This window comes from Scyliorhinus canicula, chromosome 10 (genome assembly GCF_902713615.1).
Source record: "Scyliorhinus canicula chromosome 10, sScyCan1.1, whole genome shotgun sequence".
Taxonomy (NCBI): domain Eukaryota; kingdom Metazoa; phylum Chordata; class Chondrichthyes; order Carcharhiniformes; family Scyliorhinidae; genus Scyliorhinus; species Scyliorhinus canicula.
Window position 1 is genome coordinate 26,248,222 of NC_052155.1, and position 25,134 is coordinate 26,273,355.

Genomic DNA, 25,134 nt, shown 5'->3' on the forward strand with positions numbered 1-25,134 from the left:
GGAAGTTTGGTCAGGAATAGACAAAGATAGAGGTAACAAACGCATGGATGAGGGTTCAGCAACAGAGGAGATCAAGGGCAGGGTGGGGCGATATTACAGAGGTGGATATTAGTGGTCTTAGTGATCACGCGGATGTGGTCAGAAGCGCACCTCTGGGTTAAGTATGATACCCAGGTTGCAAAAACAGTCTAGTTCAGGCACAACAACCACCGGGAGAGAGATGGAGTTGATGACTAGGGAACGGAGTCTGTAGCGAGGAGTGAAGACAATGGCTTCAGACTTCCCAGTATTTAACTGAGTAAATTCTGAAAAAAGAATGTCCAACTGCAGACAACGATTGAAATGTTATGTCAATGCTCCAAATGCTACATAAATGCTCAAAAGCTATATTCAGGCTCATTTCTAACTCAGCACGTAAAGGTATATTCAGGCTTGTTTCTAACCCACCATGTACTTCAGACATTCAGCTTCACAACATTATAATTTTCATCTTTGCAGCTTTGACAAAGAGTCATCGGGCTCGAAACGTTAGCTCTTTTCTCTCCCTACAGATGCTGCCAGACTTGCTGAGATTTTCCAGAATTTTCCCTTTCGCATTATAATTTTCATAGCTGTTTAGAACATCTGTCATTTCCTTCTCCGAAACACTTTCTATTATTTAAATTTTGCTTTAAAAAAGGAAATGATTCTGGAAATGATTATTCTTTGAAATATCTTATTAAGGCACAGCATTGGTTCAAGTTTTCATGTCTTGAATCACTAAAATCTCAGTCTTTGGCCAGTTATTCATTAAAACCCTCAGGAAATGTACTCATGCAGAATGTATGATTAAATACCATGATATCACCAAATGCTAGAACATATGCAATTTCAACAGCCACAGGGACAGATCTACTTAAAACGAAAGAAAGCTTTGACATCTGACATCCGAGGAACAGTAGGTCAGCTGAAGGCAGAACATTTATCTACAAGCCACAAAGCAGATTTCAAAACCATCTGCTGGTATAGTGTGAAAGTGTGTCCAACAAAAAAAAGGCAATTGGCAATGTTCCAGATCAAACTGGTACAAATTACTGCAATCAGGTCAGAGTGAATCCAGTCACAATTATGCGAACTCAGGGAGCTCAACATTCATCGCATTGTTTCTAAACAGAATTGTACAAGACAAATGTTATGTTGGAAATAATTTTTCTCACTGCATCCGTCTTCAGAATACTTGCAGAGATTTCTAATTTGACAGCTGCAACATTTCATTATGCAAAAGGCATCACAATGCAGAACTTGCATGTATTTATCTCACAGTATCATACATATTAGTAAGCAAGTCACCATAGTCTCAGATGACCATCGGCTGCTTCCCCCTTTTGAGAGAGAGAGAGCTCACTGGTGGTGATTTAACCCGAGGGTCACCACACCTTAGGCAAGGGGCAAGGTTGAGAAGGCAGAACCATCTTGAAGAACCTCAGCCGGTACTGGAATCGAACCCGCTGTTGGCCTCACTCTGCATCACGAACAAGCTGTCCAGCCTACTGAGCTAAAATGGTTTATATTAGGGATATATTAGTATATAGTATATTAGTACATGTTAGGGACTTAACAACTAGCCAATGTTCTGTCCAGACTCCCAAATGATTAAAAAATTACACTAGTTGCAGCATGATTTTATTCAGCATGGAAAATACACGTTTCAACCTCAAATTAAATGGTAAAAACTGGTGGTGGACAGGACCAGCTCAGTCATATGATGAATCAGTATAAACCAAAAGGAAGAATTTAGAATGGCTATGGAAGGCACCATGAAAGTAGATGAGAATCATAACAAATAAGCCTGGGCAAGTGATGCATATATAATTCAACTGCATCGAATAGATTTACAAAATATCAAGTCACCAATCGAAACGCAAAAGGTTCTAAGACTAATAAATGCACATATCTTTGAATCGTTTCAGGAAATTAAAATATCTAGTAGAGCGTAATCATTATTTGTCTGCAAATACCCATGTTGAGATATTGTAGTCGCCCCTTTTCAAAAGTCACTGCATCTGTGGCATTTATTTTAATGTTACACATTTGAGAAACCAAAGATAAATCTAACTTTACTTTATAAGAACAGAAAAGCTAGAAATACTCAGCCAGGGAAGCTTTAAAGAAAGTCATCCTGTTAATCTTTTGGGGCTGCGATTTGGAATTGTGGATATAGTGCAGTGTGCAGGAACTAGAGGTATGCATTTCGCCTACACTTCAAAGAAATGAAATGATTGTATGAATTTCTTTGCTTGTCATAATGCTTCATCCAGAGAGAGTAAAGACTGAAGGAATCAACTGGATTAAGGTAGCCCCATTTTATTTTTGTTCCAAATATCCCAGAAACAAAGACAATAAGGATAAGATTTTTTTCAAAATAACTAACACAAATAAAATATTGCTCTTTCAACATCAACTAAATTGACATACATGTAACAAAAATCCTAGTGTGTCCACCACTTAAGTCAATATTTGTAAAATCATTAGGTTTACTGTAAGGCAGCTTGTCGGTTCAAATCTATGAAGTATAACAGGATTCTGCACTGAACGTGTTATCCAAACCACCCTGAGGGACTGTGCAGATTCGAATTAGCAAACGTATAGAATGGATGGTAATCTGATCTGCCTTCTAATTGACCAACTTGACCATTATTAATTAGTGAACATCCTCCTGCTGTTGATCATTTAGTTCCTAAAAGCTACTCCCGGGGAAGGCATAAGGTATCGCATTGACCATCTGGTGAATAAAATGCAAATCAGACTTTACATCAGTGCAGGTCTTTCCATTAATGCAAGGAATACATTTAATTTGGTCCAGAAAACAAAAACTATGCATGACAGTTACTACATTGTTGAAAATATCTAGTCATCCAGAAATAAAGATTATTAGGAATTGCTTCACAAAGAACAAAACTAATACTCAAATTTTATCAACAGGGAGGAGTTCTTACTTCTCTGCAAATTCAACTGTCCAAGGTGGAATGGGAGTGTTCTTCAATTTATAAACCTCATTTTTTTCCAATAATAATACCATTGCAGTCTTGTGCAGATATCCTAAAGTATTTCCTGCCCACCGATTTTAAAAATGTCGCATGATTTGATCGGACTGTGTATTTGAAATTACTAAACAACATTCTTTCTAACACAATTGCTTTTGCATTGTCTATTGGTTAACTCAAAAGAAACCAAATCTGATCCACCAAACCAATTGAAGCTTCTTTTATCAAAGCCTAGGGTGTCAGGGAAGGTAGAAAATTATGGAAACATGGAAAAACATATTAGTATATCTCTATATAAGACTTGGTGATGACTATTTACTTCAAAAAGCAATATTAATGACAAATAAAAGATGCTACGTGCCAAGAATACTGCACCAACTGATAAAAACGTTGTTGTCAACTGATTGGTGGCAAGTGCACATTATTTCAGACTCTTGGGGCTGGATTCTCCGCCCCACCGCGTCACATTTCGGCCCCGACCCGCGGCGGGATTCTCCATTCCGCCGGCCGGTCAATGGGGTTTCCCATTGTGGGGAGTCCCACGCTGTCGGGAAACCCCCGGGCGCTGGCAAAACGGAGAATCCCGCCCAGGGATTTTAGATGTGCCAAAATTTGCTTTTGTACATTCCAAATATGCTTCCATGTGAACCTCAGATTCACAAAGCATGTGGACAAGCTTCATATTTGGAAGCAGTCAAATCTCTCATGTGCAAATAACTGCCTATATAATAATAATAATCTTTATTGTCACAAGTAAGCTTAAATTAATACTGCAATGAAGTTACTGTGAAAATTCCCTAGTCGCCACATTCCGGTGGCTGTTCGGGTACACTGAGGGAGAATGCAGAATGTCCAAATTACCTAACAGTACGTCTTTCGGGACTTGTGGGAGGAAACCGGGGCACCTGGAGGAAACCCACGCAGCCACAGGGAGAACGTACAGACTCCGCACAGACAGTGACCCAAGCCGGGTATTGAACCTGGGACCCTGGCACTGTGAAGCAACAGTACTAACCACTGTGCTACTGTGTCGCCCTATATCTGAACAGGAAATATGCATTCACATGTGTATTCCCTATTCCAAGTTGCACATATTATTCTGGACTTGGGAACTGCAGCACAATTTCAAAATTTGCAGATGACACCATATCGTAGGAGCAATCAATACAGCAGGCTGAGACAAAATAAAGGAAGATGTTGATAAGCTTACAGAATGGGTGAGTAATTGGCAAATGATCTTCAATAGAACCACAGAATTCCCTACATTGCAGAAGAAGGTCATTCGGCCGATCAAGTCTGCACCAACCCTCTAAAAGAGCACCCTACTTTGGCCTATCCCGTCCTATCTCCAAAACCCCAAAGTCCCACCTAACCTACACATCTGTGGACGCTAAGGAGCAATCCACCTAACCTTTTAAATCGTTGGAGCCTTCCTGCCTGGAAAGGTGGCAGAGAGCACCTTCCTTTCACCTGTCTCTATCTTCCACCTTACTGGAGAGGATTCTTTCCTCCGCTCAGCCAGGCAGGGGTCTATCCTCTCCACTGAACAGGGTGAGGGTGAAATGGGAGAGTGAACTGGGCCCTACACTCACAACAGATGTGGCAAGAGGCCCTCTGCAGGTTCAACTCTATGTCCTCATATGCTAATTTCAGCTAAATTTAGTTCAAAGTGCAATATAGGATACATCTAACCAAGATATGGAGATGCCGGCGATGGACTGGGGTGAGCACAGTAAAAAGTCTTACAACACCAGGTTAAAGTCCAACAGATTTGGTTCGAATCACTAGCTTTCGGAGCGCAGTTCCTTCCTCAGGTGAATGATTCATTCACCTGATGAAGGAGCTGCACTCTGAAAGCTAGTGGTTCTAAACAAACCTGTTGGACTTTGACCTGGTGTAGTAAGACATTTGACCAAGGCAATGATGAATGAACTTTTACCAAATGTTGTGACCACTGTTCGCTTGCCCCCACAGATCATATGCACATGTTTTCGACCTGCCACTAACTTGCCAGTTTCTGGGCTTCCTTTCTTAAAACTACATATAATATTCTCCGATTAGAATTACAGCATGTCGACTGCTGACTGTATTTGGGGTTTCAGACTCTTCGCTAATTCACTCTGGGATAGAGACAGTGGGTAGCACTGTTGCTTCACAGCGTCAGGATCCCAGGTTCGATTCCCGGCTTGGGTCACTGTCTGTGCGGAGTCTGCACGTTCTCCCCATTTTCTGCATGGGTTTCCTCCGTGTGCTCCGGTTTCTTCCCACAAGTCCCGAAAGACTTACTAGGTAATTTGGACATTCTAAATTCTCCCTCAGTGTACCAAAACAGGCGGCGGAATGTGGCGACTAGGGGGTTTTCACAGTAATTTCATTGCAGTGTTCATGTAAACCTACTTGTGACAATAATAAAAATTATTATTGCCTTTGCCTCATCGATAGCCTGGAGGTGGATACTGCTCAGTTGGAGATCTCCCGTTCCGCCTCGTGCCTCTGGCTAGTTAGGGTACTTAATCATAGGTTCATAGAATTTACAGTGCAGAAGGAGACCATTCTGCCCATCGGGTCTGCACCAGCCTTGAAAAGAGCACCCTACTTAAGACCATAACACCACCCTATCCCTGTAACCCAGTAACCCCACCTAAACATTTGGACACAAAGGAGCAATTTAGCATGGCCAATCGAAATAACCTGCACATCTTTAGACTGTGGGAAAAAACCGGAGCACCCATAGGAAACTCATACAGACACGGGGAGAAAGTGCAAACTCCACATAGACCGTCACCAAAGCTGGAATTGAACCCAAGTCATAAAGCCGTGAGGCAGCAGTGCTAACCACTGTGCCACCGTGCCGCCCAAAAAGGAAACAAAAATGTCCTTCCTGCATCTGGAGAAAATTATATTTACCATCAGGGGTAAATTTGAGAGATCTCTGTCGAGAGATCCTACCTGACGATGGCAACCGTTTATTTCCTTTTTCAAAGATCTAGACACCGTCAGCTGTTAGGGCTGTTAGAGATTTTGGATATAGTATTTAAGTTATTTGCTTTTTCTTTGTTATTGTTGTATCACTGGAGAAAGTTTCATTTTGTTCTTATATTTGCAATACCTGTTTTTCATTGAAAATATGTTTGTTGCGTTATTTGTAAAAAATTAAAACCTAATAAAAACATACTTTTAAAACACAGAACTGACATTAAATTTGTAAACAACCTTGGCTACACTGCTCAGAACAGTCCTCCTTTTCATATATGTAAAATTATTGAGGCACCGGTAAGGTTGCAGTCTAAGAATGATACCAGAGTTCAGAGGTTATACTTGTGAGGAAAAATTGAAGGCTCGGGTTCTTATCTCTGGATGAGAGTCCTGATAGAAGCTATTGAGATGAAAAAAGGGTTTAATAGGGCGAATGTAGAGAAGCTGCTTCCGCTTGCAGAGAGACCACCGGCATTCGGGGCCACTAATAAAGATGGCCACCAATAACTTCATGAGGCAAGTCAGGTAAAATTTTATCCAGAGTGGTTAGAATGTGGAACTCACTATCACCAGCAGCAGATGAGGCAAATGGCATAGGCTTAGTTGGAAGCTAGACAAACACGAAGCAGAACATAATAGAAGGATATGTTGATGGAATTGGATGAGAGGGTGGGAGGAGACTCATGTGGTGTATAAATACCATCAGAAACATGCTGGGCCAAATGATCTGCTTCTGTGCTGTAAATACTACAATTAGGTGGCAGGTTTCGCTCATTTGGCTGGACAGCTGGTCTGTGATGCAGAGCAAGGCCAACAGCATGGGTTCAATTCCAGTACCGGCTGAGCTTATTCACAAAGGCCTCACTTGCCTGAGGTGTGGTGATCCTCAGGTAAAATCACCACCAGTCACGTTCTCCCCCTCAAAGGGCAAAGCAGCCTATGGTGACTGTGACTTAGGCGACTTTACCTTCCCACTACAAAATACTACGGAATAAAATGCCATCCTTAATGCACAAAAGCATTTTTATTTTCAATAAAGTTTTGTGAACACTGGGTCTTAAAATCTAACGTTGAATTGCTTGCAATAATTGGTCTAACATTTATACCTACAAACTAAATTGAGTTTTCTTTTAGGCTGACAGAAATTAACTTTATTTAGATCCAATTTTCTCAAATGAGATTTCAGAATAAAAAATAACTACCAAATTACAGCCTTTATCCCTTTTGAAATATTTTGAGACAAATCAAAAAATAAGCTACTTACACATTGAAATAAATATGTACTCATTAAAATGCGACATGTTAGCTCTTAGTACAGAAACACATAAAAACTACTCACTCCAACAATTCATAATTGGATTTCTTTTCCAAGGCATTTCCCCGCATTTCCCTATAGAATCTCCTATAAAAAAAGGAATAAATTGTTAAATCAAACAACCTCGAAAAAGTGTTGTGTTAATTAAACCATTATCCATTTGAATCCCCATTCTACTGAGAAAACTATTGCAATCATATGAAAATCTGAGTTTTAGAAGAAAATGATTTACGTTGACTGCATTACACATACGGACAGAATGAACAGTGTCTCAAGGGATACAGATCAAAGACCAGTAAGTGCAGTTAAGGTACAGATAAGCCATGATCTAATGGAGTGCTTTAAATGCCTCAAGAGACTGAATGGTCTACTCCTGTTTAACATAGGGAATATTTTAGATTAAGATAATCTGTTCCAAAATGATTCAGAGACCGAAGACACACAAGGTAAATAAGAGCTTTTTAAAAAAACATATTTTTCCAAATCAAAGTCTGCTGCATTTAAATGAAGTACTCCGGTCTGGATTCATATCTTTCAATGTAGTGTCTTAATCATTAAACTCATCAAACTATCTCTAACAAAAGTATTAGAAAGGACTGAATAAGCTTGGGACGCTTCCCAAGTATGGAGGGGGCTAAATGGTAACCTGTTAGAGGTCTTCAGGACATTGGCAGCTTTAGTCGAATGGAAAGGATGTTCGTGAGGAGTCCAAGTCGAGAGGCTATGGATATTGGATGGTTACTATTGGATCCAATAAGGAAATCAGGAGAATCGTCTTTGACCAGAGAGTGGTCAGAATGTGAAACCTGTTGCCTCATGCAGTGGTTGAGCTGAAATCGATATGGTTGATTCAATGGGAGGAAGCTGGATAAGACAAGGAATAGAAGGATTTCATGGATGTATAGAGGAAACTGTGATTTATTACGAATGAGGGAGATAAAGTTTGGTAAAACACTATCTCACCGCAAACTACAACATGGTGGTCAGTAAAAACAAAAGAAGGACAGCCTAAAAAAAAACCATACAAACTTACGCATTGCAGATTACCTCTCTTGGGGAAAATACTGTAACCAACTATGACAAAATGAACTGCCAGTTCTGTGGATGTCCGTGCCGATCTTGCATCGGACTCTTCAATCATGAGGGGACGATGATGATGATGATGATGAAGTCACTTACAGCTTGGACATACTCGAATAACTCATGGTCTCTGTCCCAGCTGGAGTATTGTGTCCAATTCTGAGCACCATACTTCAAAAGAAGGACTTGAGAGTTTTGGAGGGTACAGGAAACATGTACTAGAATAGTACCGGGATTGAGTGATTATGCTTATGTGGGTAAGTCTGGAGAGACTGGAGCTGTGCTCCTTACACAGCGTCAGGGTTCCAGGTTCGATTGTCGGCTTGGGTAACTGTGCGCTGTCTGCACGCTCTCCCTGTGTCTGTGTGGATTTCCTCTGGGTTCTCCGATTTCCTCCCACAAGTCCCAAAAGACGTGCTATTAGATAATTTGGACAGTCTGAATTCTCCCTCTGTGTACCGAACAGGGGCCGGAATATGACATCTAGGGGCTTTTCACAGTAACTTCATTGCAATGTAAGCCTACTTGTGACAATAAAAATTATTAAATACTGGAAAAGAAAAGGTTAAGAGGAAATTTGATGGTGGTGTTTGTGGTGATATGCATCATTGTAAATACACAAGGGGTTAATGTAGATACACTACAATTAAGTAAACACTAGAGGGAGCACCAGAGACATCATGAGACACATTCAACCAATAGGTCAGTAAGATAGGACACGACCAATGGGCAGTCAAGTCACCCAGAGGTGACACTACCAAAAGGGGGTAAGCCATATGAAAGGACAGAGCACACATGCTCTTTCTCTTTCCACAGGCGACACCAAGAGAGAAGGACAGGGGCAGATCAGAAGCATCACACCCACCGCATGGCTTACAGCAGACTGGTTAGTAAGATTGAGTTACTATAGCAAGATCAGCAGGAGAGTCGAACTCAAGTAGGAGAATTGTTAACTGTTCAATAAATGTATTAAACCTATCTCCAAGTCTAAACCTTCCTTTGTCAGAGCATACATCAAGGAAGCAGCTTATGCTACATGAAGAAGCATAACACAGTGCTCAGGTTTTAGATGGGGTAAATAAAAGATAAACCGTTTCGATGGCTGATGACGAGAGGGTTCTTTGAAAGAGCCAACGCAGACCCAATGGGCCAAATGCCCTTTCTCTGTGCTGCACTATTCTATATTTTTATGTTTTTTTGGGAACTACAGAACAGCAAAACACAAAAAGGATAAACTCTGATAGGCTTTGTGGTGTGTTGCGTCCCCTGTATTGAATGTCTCAGAGAGGAATTTTTTTTCCAAATCTCCGTGTAACTCCCAACTTACTTGACCATTAGATACCAGAGAAATTCATGTAACGTTCAGGTGCCTCTTAAGGCCTCTTTCCTGAGAAACCAGGAAACTAATTATCTGCTGTCCACTCAGCTAGAAAATAGAGCAAGGAAACTTAACGAGGGCAAATAAAAAAAACCATAGAATCATAGAATGGTTACAGCACAGAAAAAGAGGCCATTCGGCCCATCATGTCTGTGCAGGCTCTCTGCAAGAGAAATTTTAAAAATAAATAAATGTAGAGTACCCAATTCAGTTTTCCAATTCAGGGGCAATTTAGCGTGGCCAATCCACCTACCCTGCACATCTTTCAGGTTGTGGGTGTGAAACCCATGCAGACATGGGTAAAATGTGCAAACTCCACATGGACAGTGACCCAGGTGCAAGATTTGAACCCGGGTCCTCAGCGCCGTAAGCCGTAAGCAGCGATGCTAATCACTGTGCCACCATGCTGCTCCTGCAAGAGAAATTTAATAAGTACCATTAACCTCCCCTTTCCCCATTGGCCTACACATTTTCTCTCTCCTCCAATTTCCTTTTAAAAGCTACAATTGAATCCACATCCAAGATAGGAAGCTGGCAGAGAACAGTAATAGTAGAGATTGTCGGCAATGGTTTAATTAGGACATAGAGTCATAGAAGTCTACAGCACAGAAAAGGCCGTTCAGTTCATGACATCTACACCGGTCAAAAACAACCATTTAAGTATTCTAACCCCATTTTCCAGCACTTGGCTCGTAGCCTTGGATGCCTTGGCACTGCAAATGCGATAAGATAAACAAAATGAGAGGCTGAGATGTTCAATATTACTGAAGTTGGTGTAATCAGCCTTTCTAACGAAAAATAAATGGGATCAGAGACTTAACTCAACATCAAAAAGGATACAGGAGGTTGAAGCTGTGGACATTTTATCAGGCTGTGAATATGGTCAGGGACCAGGTGGAATAAATACTAGAATACAGCTCATGGTGGGGGCTTAAGAGAGCCAAATGGTTGCTGGGTTACCAACATTGGTGGGAATATGTTCCTGAGGGAAACCCCACCATCCGAAATATCCTGCCCACCCCATGTGTAGATTTATTTAGTTGATAACCTCTAACGATCTTATATGCCTCTAAAAGATTTACGTATTCTCTTATATTAAAAATTTGAATAACAATATTTTTTTTTAAAGTAAGGTTTTAATATGTGTTCTCTAAATTGTCTGATTGCTGCCTGACATCCAGTATAGCGAGAGCAGAAATCTCCATAACCATTTTTTATTACAAAGACAGTCTTTGGATATAGATATTTTATAAAATGGCACTTCACTGTGCATTCTCCCCTTTTAAGTTTGAATAATAAAATGAAAGTATTCAGGATCTGCAACAGATTCTTCTAAAGACATGTTCTTTTTAAAACTGCAAAGTCTACATTACCACTATGGTACACTTTGCGTAACTTTACTGAAACTGATAGCTCAATTCAAGGTCACAATAAAGTAATGCAGTTAAATTGAAGTCACTATAAATCATTATCCAGAGAACAACACCTATATAGGACACTTCAAGATTCTAAAATATTAATGGAGTTTCACAGGGGCAATATAAAACAAAATATGACACCGCGTCACCTGAAGCAATAAGGGCAGATGATCAAAGGATTGATCAACATTTGTAAAGATTTGTTTCACCTCAAGTCCGTTGCCAGCAAGAGGATAGAAGGGCTGGTTTAGCACACTGGGCTAAATAGCTGGCTTTTAAAGCAGGCCAAGGCAGACAAGCAGCACGGTTCAATTCCCGTACCAGCCTCCCCGAACAGGCGCCAGAATGTGGCGACTAGGGGCTTTGCACAGTAACTTCATTTGAAGCCTACTTGTCGCAATAAGCGATTTTCATTTAGTAGCTGGGGAACAGAGCTTGTGGATCGGACCATAAGAAATGGCTATGGAGATTTCTGCTCACCCTGCACTGGATGTCAGGCATGCAATCTGATAATTTAGAGAACATATATTAAAAACTGGCATTTTTTTGAAAATATTTTTCTTCAAGTTTTTAATATTTTAATATTTTAACATTTTAAATCCACAACATAACAAAGGAAAACTAACACAAACTCCAAACTCCCACTCCTCCATTCAATAACCGAGAACAAAGACCCCATTTTGTCCACCGCCACCCCCCAACCACCTTAACAGCTGATGGTAACCAGCTCTTTAAAATGTAATACAAACAAACCCTATCTCTTGTGGAATCCCCACTCGCCCCCTCAAAACAAATTTGACCTTCTCCCCCAGCCATACTTAGGCACGGGGTGGAGAAGCTGACCTCCACCTCAATAGGACCCACCTGCAAGTAATCAGCGATGTGAAGGCTAAAATGTCCACCCCCCACTCCTGTCTGCAGCTCCAAAAAGTCCTACACCTCAAATATGGCCTCGAAGGGACTGGGCTCCATATCCATGTGCAAGATCGCCGACATGGTGCTGAAGAATGACCTCGAAAATTTCCCCAACTTCGGGCAGTACCAGAATATATGTACGTGATTGGCCGGGCCCCTCCCATATCGTTCACAAATGCCCTCCACTCCCTTAAACACCAGCTCATCAAAATCCCACACCTGCATCTACCTAATACCTCCCCCCGCAAGATCCCAAACTTCTCCCCCCAACTCCTCCAAACTCACAAACCGTCCATCTGGATACAAGTCCTTCATTTCCATCACCCCTCGCTCTTCCCATTCCCGAAACCTAGCATCAAACCTCGCTGGCTCAAACCCATGATTCCCTCGGATCGGCATCAGCTTCAACACTGCCCCTAACCTAAAGTGCTGCCGTAATTGCTTGTATATCTTCACCGTGGCCACCACCACCGGACTCCCCGCATATTTCCATGGGGCAAACGGGAGCTGCGTTGTAGCCAGCGCCTGCAGCCCCGACCTCCATCTTTATCCACAAAGCCAACTGACATGTTTTTTGATGATGTTGCAAAGGGGCAGCATGTGGACGGGAAATAGGAATGCTTCAGAGGTAACTGTGCGGGAGAAAGAGAGAACCCACTGCAGGTCATTCACTGCAGGTCATTCACTGCAGGTCATGGTTAGAGAGACAAGAAGAACCAGACAAGTGCAGTCCCAAAATCAGTCGGAGTACAGTGGAGAGGCACTGAAGGAAAGCTGCGTGCTCAACCATGTCAAAGGTTGCAGATGGATCGAGAGGGCAAGGAGGGATTGTTTGTCTTTTGTCACAGTTTATTACGAGAGGAGGAGGGAGCCTCAAGAGGAGGTTTGGACCAGTGGGATAGTGGAAGGGAGGGAAGTGTAGTGGCAGCTGATTAGATGGCCTAAATACAACAAAGAAATCCATAAATTCCTTACACTGAAAATGAGAGGCAGAAGATAGGGAAAAAGAGTTTCAGAAGATGGCATGCGGTAGAGAAAAGTCAGGGATCACCTTTACACTCCAGGATCCTGAAACTGTGAGCAATTTTCAGCAAAGATCAGGCCCAAACAGTGCTCTATATGGTTCAGCTTGATCTGGCAGTGGTTGGCTAAGTTTTTGCATTATAGCCATTTAGATCTGCATCCAATGGACTTAAAGAAGTGAAGATGAGGGTTACAGTGGGAGAGCGTCTGGGAGATAAACAGTTTTAATGGGGGCTGATGCATCAAAATGGAGGACAGTGTATGGTTGAGCAGATGGTTAACTGGAGACACGTCAAGCTGAAAAAGAGACAAGGGGCTGGTTTAGCACAGTGGGCGAAATAGCTGGCTTGCAATGCAGAACAATGCCATTAGCGCGGGTTCAATTCCCGTACCGGCCTCCCCAAACAGGCGCCGGAATGTAGTGATTAGGGGCTTTTCACAGTAACTTCATTGAAGCCTACTTGTGACAATAAGCTATTATTATTATTATTATTATTATTATTATTATTATTATTAAAGGCTTTTTAGCTAGGATTTCAAATATCAAGTTGCAAATAATTTGGGGAAGATATTTTTCAAGGAGCAGGCACAGAAGGAAATAGGGTTTTGAGGGGAAAGCAGGATGGGGAGATGTTTTATGAAACTGTTACATATCTTTCACACAGATTGGAATAAGCAGCCGAAGACAGTCAAATAATGATTCGAACAGAGGCACTGGCCTATTGATAAAACAAAGTGGAGTCCATGTGTTTGCTAAGGCAGTAATATTAACTTTTTCAATTCCCATTTGAAGATGCTTATATCATCTAAGTTACAATACACCTTTACTTGTTGTGTGCAATTGACTACAAGAGTTCAAGAGTCAACCATCTCAATAAAACATAAAAATGTAACTTGGTTCCGGTCAAGGTTTGACTTATACAAAGCCAGACAAAGCAAGCTTACAATATTATTTAATGCTAATTAGTTATGGTTCTATACATTGGGGAAGACAACTCAGGCTTGACTATAAGAAGAAACAAACTTTAAGAATATTAAATGTATAAAATACAACAGTGCTCAGGGGCAGAATGTAATGCCCTCTCTGAAGTGAGTTTAGCGGCAGGAAGGGGTGGCATTTAATCACGTGTGATGTTGAGCCAATATTCATTTGGAAGAATGATGGGTGATCTTACTGAAACATAAAATTCTAAGAGCACTTGATTGGGTAGATGCTAAGAGGCTATTACCCATGTGCGGAAATCTAGAACTAGTGGCTACAGTTTAAAAATAAAGGGCTTCCCGTTTAAGGCCTTTGATGAGGATGTATTTCTTCTCTGAGAATTGTTCATTTTTGAAATTCTCGTGCCCAGAAAACAGTGAAGGCTGGGACACTGAATTTGATTTAGGCAGATTTTTGATCTACACATCGGGGTGATTAGAGGCAGACAGGAAAGTGGGATTAAGGCCACAATGAAATCAGTTATTAGAACATAGAACATACAGTGCAGAAGGAGGCCATTTGGCCCACCGAGTCTGCACCGACCCACTTAAGCCCTCACTTCCACCCTATCCCCATAACCCAATAATCCCTCCTAACCTTTTAGGACACTAAGGGCAATTTAGCATAGCCAAACCACCTAACCTGCACGTCTTTGGACTGTTGGAGGAAACCCACGCAGACACGGGGAGAACGTGCAGACTCCATACAGACAGTGACCCAGCGGGGAATCAAACCTGGGACCCTGGCGCTGTGAAGCCACAGTGTTATCCACTGTGCTACCGTGCTGCCCACAGGTGGAACAATGGTCACTTCTGGGCGTATACCTATGACTCAATGCTAACATACAAGTATAAAGAAAGGAACGTCAGAACAGATCTTCAGCAACAAACCTGGGAGATCCCAGGCACAACCATCGGAAGAAGAAAGGACCATGGGTTTCGAACCCAGAGAAGACATCCACATTGAGTGATTGTAGCCTGCCAACCTCCTTCACTAAGTAGGGGTAAAACTCAAAGCTCAGCTGTGAGTCTGATATATACTTTGTTGAGTCAGGGAATTGTGAATAAAACTGCGTTCAACCGTGAACCTGTTTTGTCCTTTGTTCATCTCGCAAATAAGGGCACCTGGGTAAAACTTTTGAGTAAGTAAACTGGTTGAATGTATCTGAGGTTTTACAGGTAGTACACTGCACATTGGAATTTAGAAGAACGAGAGGTGATCTCATTGAAACATATCGGATGCTGAAGAGGCTTGACAGATTAAATACCGAGAATGTTTCCCCTCATGGAGAGTCTAGGACCAGAGGGCCAGTGGGCGGCACGGTAGCATTGTGGATAGCACAATTGCTTCACAGCTCCAGGGTCCCAGGTTCGATTCCCAGCTTGGGACACTGTCTGTGCGGAGTCTGCACATTCTCCCCATGTGTGCGTGGGTTTCCTCCGGGTGCTCCGGTTTCCTCCCACAGTCCAAAGATGTGCAGGTTAGGTGGATTGGCCATGCTAAATTGCCCTTCGTGTTCAAAATTGCCCTGAGTGTTGGGTGGGGTTACTGGATTATGGGGATAGGGTGGAGGTGCAGACCTTGGGTCGGGTGCTCTTTCCAAGAGCTGGTGCAGACTCGATGGGCCGAATGGCACTGTAAATTCTATGATCTATGGTCTCAGAATAAAAGTGTACCAATTTAAGAATGATATGCGGAGGAATTTCTTCTCTCAGAGGGTTGTCTTTGGAACTCTTTGCCACAGAGCTGCGGGGCAGAGTCCTTGTGTACATATAAGGCTGAGATAGACAGATTCTTGATCGTTAAGGGAATCAATGGTTACGGGAAAAGGGCAGGAAAGTGGGAGTGAGGAATGTTGGATGAGCCATGATTCTATCGAATAGCGGAGTATCCTCGAGGTGCCGAAAGGCCTACTCCTGCTCCTATTTCTTATGCTCCGATAATGAAAAACATACACAAATGCACATGTCCCAAGCTGTGCAAATTCTTACAGCCAAATCACAAAGGCTGTAATTACCCTTTTTAAATAATTTACTGACTATTTCCAATCCAGAGCTGCGACTGAGGGGCAAAATATTTATGTTTAATTGGATCACATGTCGACATGTCTTCAGTTGATTTCATTTTATTTGAATGCACATTTCCGAAATACCTAATTAAGTAATATGCCTGAATCGACCAGGTAGAAAATCTTTTGACTGTGTTAACATGGCAAGGTTACCAAGATGGGCTTACCTGATCTCAAGGCATCCAAGCTTCAGGGCAATATCCTGGTCCACTTGATCTGCTATATCCATCATATAATCATTCTTAACCTAAACATGGAAATATATGCACTAAGAGTAAATAATAGAGTTCAAGCTTTGTTTTTATTTGCCCTGCAGATTAACCATATGACATCTAATGATGCTAAAACATATATATATTCAGGCGTGAATAATTAACACATGTAATCTCACTTACACCGTCATTTTCAAATGGCAAAAAACTATAAAAATTCCCATCTGACATGGAATTCTTAAAAAAAAAACATATATTTTTCATTAAATCTTATTTGGGGACTTGAGTATATTTAACTAGCAAAGTAGTCATTAATTGTTTCTGACCTGAAATAATGCACGCGTGACACATTTTTCAATTCATTTTATACACTGCTCCAGAAAAATTTTCAGTAATCAACAAAACTACTAAAATCCATTTAATCTAAGGTTTGTGAGTTATATTGTACACCATCATTTGTGAGCTCAGAACCAAAATGGCCCAATGGGACTGCACCTTCCAGTACCCATGGGTACCGGCCACATTGCTAATGCAAGATCACATAATTTGCATCGTCCTAAGGGCACATTTGCAGATCCCATGCTAGCTCTTTTCGGCCAGTAACATCTAGCACCCTCTTTTTTTGAGGTTTGCCCAGGCCTCTTAGCCCAGTCAATAAGGGCAATAAAGGTTAGTTCCTTGTGTTTAGAAATGAATCAAGACGCTTTCAAAAATATTCAGCTGTTTTGGGGGGTTCAGCCCACCCCTAGAATTGATGCCTCTGAAACGCACTCTAGGGTGGGTTCCACTTACAAACATCAGGAGGCTGGTAAATCTCACATCTCTAGTCCTATACTGGGTCTTAACTATTCCACCAATAATACAATAAATTCCAGTGTTACCTAAAACCAATAGGAAAGATCTTAATGATGCGTTGGAAATGGAAGATCATGCTCCGCACTGGGTGGAATTGAGGTTGGGAGCGGAGAGAGGCCAACGGCATCTCTGGAGACTGGATTTAGGACTATTGGCGGATGAGGAGGTCTGAGGCCCACAGAGAGAAGAGGGATAGGATGGAGAGGGAGAAGTTGGTGGAGAGGAAGTTGGTGGGGGAGATACTCAGGGTGGACAGGAGGTATGCGGAGTCCCCCAAGGAGGGGCTGCTAAAGGAGCGCCAGAGCCTGCAGGCGGAGTTTGACTTGCTTACCACGGGGAAGGCAGAGGCTCAGTTGAGGAAGTTACAAGGAGCAGTGTACGAGTATGGGGAGAAGGCAAGTAGGATGCTGGCGCACCAACTACGGAAGAGAGAGGCAGCTAGGGAAATTGGTGGAATTAGGGACAGGGGGTGGTAACATGGTCCTGAGCTTGCAAAGGATCAATGAGGTCTTCAAGGATTTTTATGGAAAATGTATGAGTCAGAAGCCCCGGAGGGGAGGGAAGGGATGAAGCATTTCTTGGACCAACTGAGGTTTCCAAAGGTGGAGGAGGAGCTAGTAGAGGGATTGGGGCCCCGATTGAGTTGGAGGAATTGGTTAAAGGTTTGGAGGGTATGCAGTCGGGCAAGGCCCGGGAACCGGACGGATATCCTGTAGAATTCTATAGGGAATTCTCAAAGCTGTTGAGCCCGCTATTGCTGAGAACATTCAACGAGGCTAAGGAAATGGGAAACCCTTCCTCCGACGATGTCGCGGGCCTTGATCTCACTCATCCTTAAGCGAGATAAGGACTCGTTGCAATGTGGCTCCTACAGGCCGATATCGCTCCTTAATGTAGACGCCAAACTGTTGGCCAAGATCCTGGCCACTAGAATTGAGGACTGTGTCCCAGGGGTGATTAATGAGGACCAGACGGGGTTTGTCAAGGGCAGGCAGCTGAACACGAATGTGCGGAGGATCTTGAATGTGATCATGATGCCCTCGGAAGGAGGAGATGCAGAAATGGTGGCTGCAATGGATGCGGAAAAAGCCTTCAATCCGGTGGTGGGAGTACCTGTGGGAAGTGTTAGGCAGATTTGGATTTGGCGAGGAATTCATAGGGAGGGTCAAATTGCTGTATGAGGCCCCCGTGGCGAATGTGTCCACGAACCGGCTGCGGTCAGAGTACTTTAGGCTGCATTGAGGAACGAGGCAGGGATGCCCCCTGTCCCCCCTGCTGTTTGCCCTGGCAATCGAGTCTTTGGCTATGACGCTGAGGATGTCTAGAAACTGGAGGGGGCTGGTTCGGGGAGGGGAGGAGCATCGTTTTTCACTGTACGCGGATGATCTGCTCCTGATATTTCAGATCCGGTGGCGGGGATGGAGGAGGTCATGCAGATCCTAAAAGATTTCGGGGATTTCTCGGGGTATAAATTGAATGTCGGGAAAAGCGAGCTTTTTGTGATCCATGCGAGGGGCCAGGAAAAGAGACTGGGAGAGCTCCCGCTCAAGATGGTGGAGAGGAGCTTTCGCTACTTGGGCATACGGGTGGCTAAGAGTTGGATGCCCTGCACAAGCTCAACCTAACGCGGCTTGTGGATCAGATGGAGGGGGACTTTAAGAGGTGGGACACGCTACCGCTTTCCCTGGCGGGCAGGGTGCAGTCCGTGAAGATGACGGTCCTCCCCAGGTTCTTGTTCATCTTCCAGTGCCTTCCTATCCTCATCCCCAAGTCTTTCTTCAAGTGGGTGAACAGGATTATCACGGGATTTGTGTGGGCAAACAAGACTCCGCGAGTTAAAAGACTTCTTAGAGTGCAATCGGGAGGGGGGGGGGGGTGGGGGGGGGACTGGCGCTGCCGAACTTCTGCAGCTATTATTGGGCAGCGATCATATCCATGATTCGGAAATGGGTAGTAGAGGGGTGGCTGCGTGGAAGCGGCTGGATGCTGCGTCTTGCAGAGATACTAGCTTGGGGGCACTGATAACCGCACCGCTGCCGCTCTCACCAGCATGGTACACCACGAGCCCGTTGGTGATGGTGGCACTGAGGATCTGGGGTCAGTGGAGAAGGCACAGGGGGTATGTAGGGGCCTCAGTCTGGACCCCGATACGAAACAACCACAGGTTCGTCCCGGGTAGAATGGACGGAGGGTTTCTAAGCTGGCACAGAACGGGTATCAAAAGGATGGGGGACTTGTTTATAGATGGGACTTTTGCGAGCCTGAGGGTGCTGGAGGAGAAATTCAGGTTTCCTCCAGGGAATACCTTTAGGTACCTGCAAGTCCATGCTTTCTTGAAGAAGCAGGTGGTGGAATTTCCGCTGCTACCTGCCCGCAGGATACAGGACAGAGTGGTCTCGGGCATGTGGGTAGGAGGCAGAAAGGTATCACACATATACCAGGAGCTGCAGGAGGCAGAGGAGTCCTCGGCAGAGGAGCTGAAGGGCAAGTGGGAGGAGGAGCTGGGTGAGGAGCTGGATGAGGGCCTGTGGGCGGACGCCCTGGGCAGGGTCAATGCCTTCTCATCCTGTGCCAGGCTTAGCTTGATTCAGTTTAAGGTGTTACACCGGGTGCACATGACAGTGGCAAGAATGAGCAAGTTCTTTGGGGTGGAGGACAGGTGTGTGAGGTGTTCAGGGAGCCCAACAAACCATGTCCATATGTTTTGGGCATGCCCGGCACTTAAAGAATTCTGGCGAGGCTTTGCAAAGGCTATGTCGAAGGTCTCGGACACTCGGGTAAAGCCGAGTCTGGGGATAGAGATATTTGTGGTGTCAGAAGATCCGGGAGTGCAGGAGCCGAAAGAGGCCGGGATCCTGGCCTTTGCCTCCTTGGTAGCCCAGAGACGGATCTTGTTAATGTGGAGGGATGCGAAACCCCCAAGTGCGGAGACTTGGGTCAGTGACATGGCTGGGTTTCTAGGTTTGGAGAGGATAAAGTTTGCCTTGAGAGGGTCCTTGCTGGGGTTCTCCAGGCAGTGGCAACTGTTCCTTGACTTTCTCGCGGAACTTTAAGTGAGGAGATCAGCGGCAGCAGCAAACTTTGGGGGAGGTGGGGGGGGGGGGGGGGGGGGGGGGGAGAGAGGACTGTATAGGCTGTGGATAGATTTTTCTTGTAAATGGTAGTTATGCCACCTTGTTTGTTAAGTTGTTAATTCTTTTTTTTTGTGCCTTCTTTTAGTGGTGGTTTAGTAAATAATTGTCAAATTTTGAATAAAAACAAGTTTAAAAAAATATCATAATTAGTTTCTTACTTTAAAAAAACAAGTATAACCCTGTGTTGTAAGACTTCTTACTGTGCCCACTCCAGTCCAACGCCAGCGTCTCCACATCTTAAAAAACAACTAATCATTTCCAAATGATCTCCTACTCCTTTCTAACCGAAGGACAAGGAGACCAGTTTTAAGCATCATTCTTCCAGCTGGAAAGGTTAACACAGCAGTGACAAGTGATTGAACTTTGGTCCTTCCTTGCCTGTATAGTTGAGAATCAAAATGAGGAGTGTTGAAGGTAGAAGCAAAGTTTTATATTAATGTTTAAATTGTTGTACAAATGTTGCATGAATTTTTAAAATCTAAAACCAGAGGATTTTACATATTTTATTAATGAAATTAGAAGTCTAGAGTTAAAGATTGACCAACTGAGACTTATTCCTTGAAACCTGCTCATTGTTCAGCGGTGCTTCCATGTCCAAATAGATCTTTCTCGCATGTTGGCTGCAGTGGTAAAGGTTGATTTCCTTTAAGACTACAGGAGAAACTATTTAAAGATTTGTATAGATAAGAGTGTGTTCACCCGATAATATTCAGGGTAACTGGACCTTAAGAACTTTTTAATGCATTTAGCAGCTTAAAATGAACTTGTCTTGCACTTCTACCTGACCTACTTTACAACCATTTCTGGTGTACTTTATTTGTGTATTTTGAGATATCCTGCGAATGCGTGCTCTATCACTTCACGTTCATTCTCCTATTTCTACTAACATTCAACGGCAGTCCCCTCCATGGCAGGATCTTCATTTATTACACAGCATAAATCAATAATTATGCTTAACTGGCTGGTCAGTTAGTCAACACGGGTGAGAAATGCATATGAAGTAAAGTTTACGAAATCAGTATGCAAGTTGCCACAAAAACACTTTTCGTAAATTCTTATTCCAGAGTGATGCAGTGAAGAACCACTTTCAGAACGTACAGCAGTTTTTGGATTCCTTCGGCCAAGAGAACTTTAACCAACAAGAAACCAACAAATTTCTCTTTGTGGTCAAAACATCAAAGGTTTTCAACAATCTGAAGAGAGTATAATTTTCATAAGACAAGCAATGAAGGCTGCTTCCACCTTTTAAGTGGAAATAAATGAGGCTATGTGGAGTCTCCCAGGCAGAACCGGCAATGGAGAGCAGGTCACGTGCTCTGCATGATTCAAACAGGGCCACAGTGAAAAATATTGGGAACAGAACCAGTAATGTTAAAAAGATAAGCATATAGGTTTTGTGCCTTAACGCGTGGAGCATTCGCAATAAAGCAGATGAACTAATCATCCAAATAGACGTAAACGGATATGATATAATCGGGTTTACGAAGACATAGCTGCAGGGTGACCAGAGAACTTGATGTCAAGCGCCCTCCAGGTACGTGCTTTTGGCGTCAAATCACGGAGAAATATTGCTTCCAATTTCTAGCTGCTGGCAAGCGAGACAAATGAACTGTGAAGACAAGTGGTTTTCTGAAAAGTAAGAGCTAGGCAGAAACTCAAATAGACAGTTACCAATTGGGCAGGATCTCACAACCAAATCTGCTGGAGAGAGCTGCTCAGGAGTGTCTAGGGCAGGATTGGGCAGTGCTAGTGTTAGCTCTGTACAGAACTCCAGGACTTCTGGTTAACAGCCTATAAAGAAGTAACTTAACTCTTGAACAAAGCAGTACAGAGATAAATCTTGAGGTGTGGTTTTGTCAATTGTGCCAATGCAAGTAAGGATGAAAAGTCCATATGTGTTATATGCATGGAAGTATTGGCAAATGAGAGGAGAAGTTTCACATTTTGAAAGAGAAGTGGTGGGTGATGAAGAGGTTTAGACTCCAGAGTCAGTTATTAACTTACAGTTGATTCCAAATGAAAAGACTACGCTGCTGGAGCTGACCTGTAGTACCACATTGGAAACACGCCAAAAGCTGTCAGCATTCTGCTGTAGCATCTCTCAGGAGTATCCAGTGCTAAATAAAAAAACACATTTTGTTGCTATTGACCCACGTATGCAAGGTTGGATTTTCCGTTTTCAGCATAAAAGATCTAGCTGAAGTCTGCACCTAATATGTGCATTGCCTTCGCCTCCTTTGAACCTGATTCAAGTAAGATCATAAAGACCAAGCAGGCTCTGCTTTCGCATTAAAGGTAAGCGAACGTGGCGTAAGCTGTGAAGGTCAGCGGTGTGGGTCCTGAAGGTCAGTCGGCGTGGGTCCCAAACGTCGGCCGGTATAAGTGGGTCCCGGGGGAAATGGGTTTGATAAACACTGCTCTAAATTGTATTAGTAAAGATAAATATCAAAGATGAAAGCTCTAGCGGATGAAAGCTCCCGCCCCCGCTGCGTCCCGAATTCTCTGCCCCCAGAGATTCGGCGGGGGCGGGAATTGCGCCGCGCTGGTCGGCGAGCCCCCCATGGCGGCCGGCGGGACCCCCGCGGCCATTCTCTGGCCCGCGATGGGCCAAAGTCCCGCCACTGTTAGGCCTTTCCCGCCGGCGTGGTTTAAACCACCTCTGGTACCAGCGGGATTGGCGGCGCGGGCGGGCTCCAGGGTCCTTGGTGGGGGGGGGATCTGACCCCGGGGGGTGCCCCCAAGGTGGCCTGGCCCGCGATCGGGACCCACCGATCGGCAGGCGGGCCTGTGCCGTGGGGGCACTCTTTTTCTTCCGCCCCGCCATGGCCTTCACCATGGCGGGGGTGGAAGAGACCCCCTCCCCTGCGCATGCGCCAGTATGACGTCAGCAGTCGCTGATGCTACGGCGAATGCACGGTCGTACGCCAGCCGGCGAAGTCCTTTCGGCCCCGGCTGGTGTGGCGCCAAATACGTTCACGCCAGCCGGCGGAGTGAAAACCACTCCAGCGCAGGCCTAGCCCCTTTCTCAGCACCTCTGGGGCGGCCCGATGCCGGAGTGGTTCACGCCACTCCGACACGCCGGGACCCCCCGCCCCGCTGGGTAAGGGAGAATCCCGGCCCAGACGTTGATATCCTCCAAATCCAAGTTCAACCTTGATTTATCACTAAACTCTCTTCCTGTAGCTTAATTTTTGCATGTATTCCACCAAATCATCCAACCGTAAAATGGAAAGTCTCCTCTGTTGAATTCAATTGAAAATGAAAGCAGATTCAGCTAAAAGGAATTACTACAATCAAATAAAATTAACTGGTGGAATACTTGAGCTAAATCAGTCAACCAGCAAAAACTATGAGGACATTGATCTTCTTGCTTGATTTCATTACACATGCTGCCTTGATGATGCCACCAGTTTGCCGATGAAGTTTATTATTTTTTTTGTTGCTGGTTCCTTATTCAGTCTTGTGATTTTAGGAGCTTCTCCAAAGGACATTCAATGTCATAACCACTATATGCAGGAAATGTTTGTGCCCAGCAGGATATGAAACCTAACAGTTACAAGATGTTAAATCTGACCTAGTTTATCAGTCTGGACAACATGCTGCTCTATAGAAATGCCTTGCATAACTTCAAACATGCTTCCTGATGCAGAAAGATCACCAGAGTTCACCCAGCTCTGAACATAATAAAAGGAAAATAATATCCAGCACAACCCTTCTCAATTTGAAATCTCCCTTGCATTTGGAACCACTTTGGAGTATTTTTAATACATTTCATTTATTGCCGTACCTAGCCATAAAAGTGGCCCTTACATTCATCTGTTGACATACAGCATGTCAAATGGAAACTACAAACAGAACTAAACAATCTAAAGATTTAAACAATCTGAAGTACATTGAAAGAGGAGAACATTCAAATAGAAATTGTACTAAAATTTAGCAAAGAATCCCCTGAAATGTTTGAAAATCATTAGACCCACAAAGTCTGGCAGTTTTGCTATCAAGCTTGTTAGTTTAGACTCCATTTCATTCCACTCACCTAACGGGAAAGGTCAATGGTGAAGTCACCAGGAAACAATTTGGATGACGAACCCGTTTTCAAACATATATGGGCGGTGACACAAGAAATGTTTTTAACAACTCAGAATGCATGAACATGCAGATAGGTATTGGAAAATGTGTATATTTGTAAGTTGCTGAAGTTGATTGTAAAACAGTAATCAAACTTTTTTTGAATTACAATTACACAAGAGCTGAAGAGGATGATGTACTTATCAACATGTGTGATTACATGTAGTTTTGCTATTTACACTAGGCCAAACTGTCTACTTGGACAACAAATTGCATAACATTTATGAAGTACAGATATTCTCAGGTCTTGTCCTGTTGCATATATTTAATTGGCTTATTTATAGTTGCTACATTTGAGTTTTAAAATTAACTGAACGAAGTGGTAATGGAGAGACTTTAAAAAAAAAAATTTAGAGTTCCCAATTCATTTTTTCCAATGAAGGGGCAATTTAGCATGTTCAATCCACCTACCCTGCACATCTTTGGGTTGTGGGGGCAAAACCCACGCAGACACGGGGAGAATGTGCAAACTCGACATGGACAGTGACCCAGAGCCAGGATCGAATCTGGGACCTCGGCGCCGTGAGGTAGCACGGCTAACCCACTGAGCCACCGTGCTGATGAGTAATGGAGAGACTTAATATTTTAACATCTTATATACTTGACGTAAGTCTGTTAACTGGCAAG

The 25,134-nt window shown here is 43.5% G+C and overlaps 1 protein-coding gene across 11 annotated transcripts in view; it reads right to left on the reverse strand.

Moving 5' to 3' along the window:
• Positions 1-25,134, reverse strand: part of LOC119972287 (focal adhesion kinase 1) — a 585,346-nt gene that overhangs the window by 354,696 nt on the left and 205,516 nt on the right. For all 11 annotated transcript variants that reach the window (XM_038808747.1, XM_038808746.1, XM_038808744.1 and 8 more), the window contains 2 exons: positions 16,346-16,425; positions 7,339-7,401 (listed from right to left, as the gene is read on the reverse strand). In XM_038808747.1, the coding sequence (XP_038664675.1) occupies positions 7,339-7,401; positions 16,346-16,425 (143 nt within the window). The remainder of the gene's footprint in view (positions 1-7,338; positions 7,402-16,345; positions 16,426-25,134) is intronic.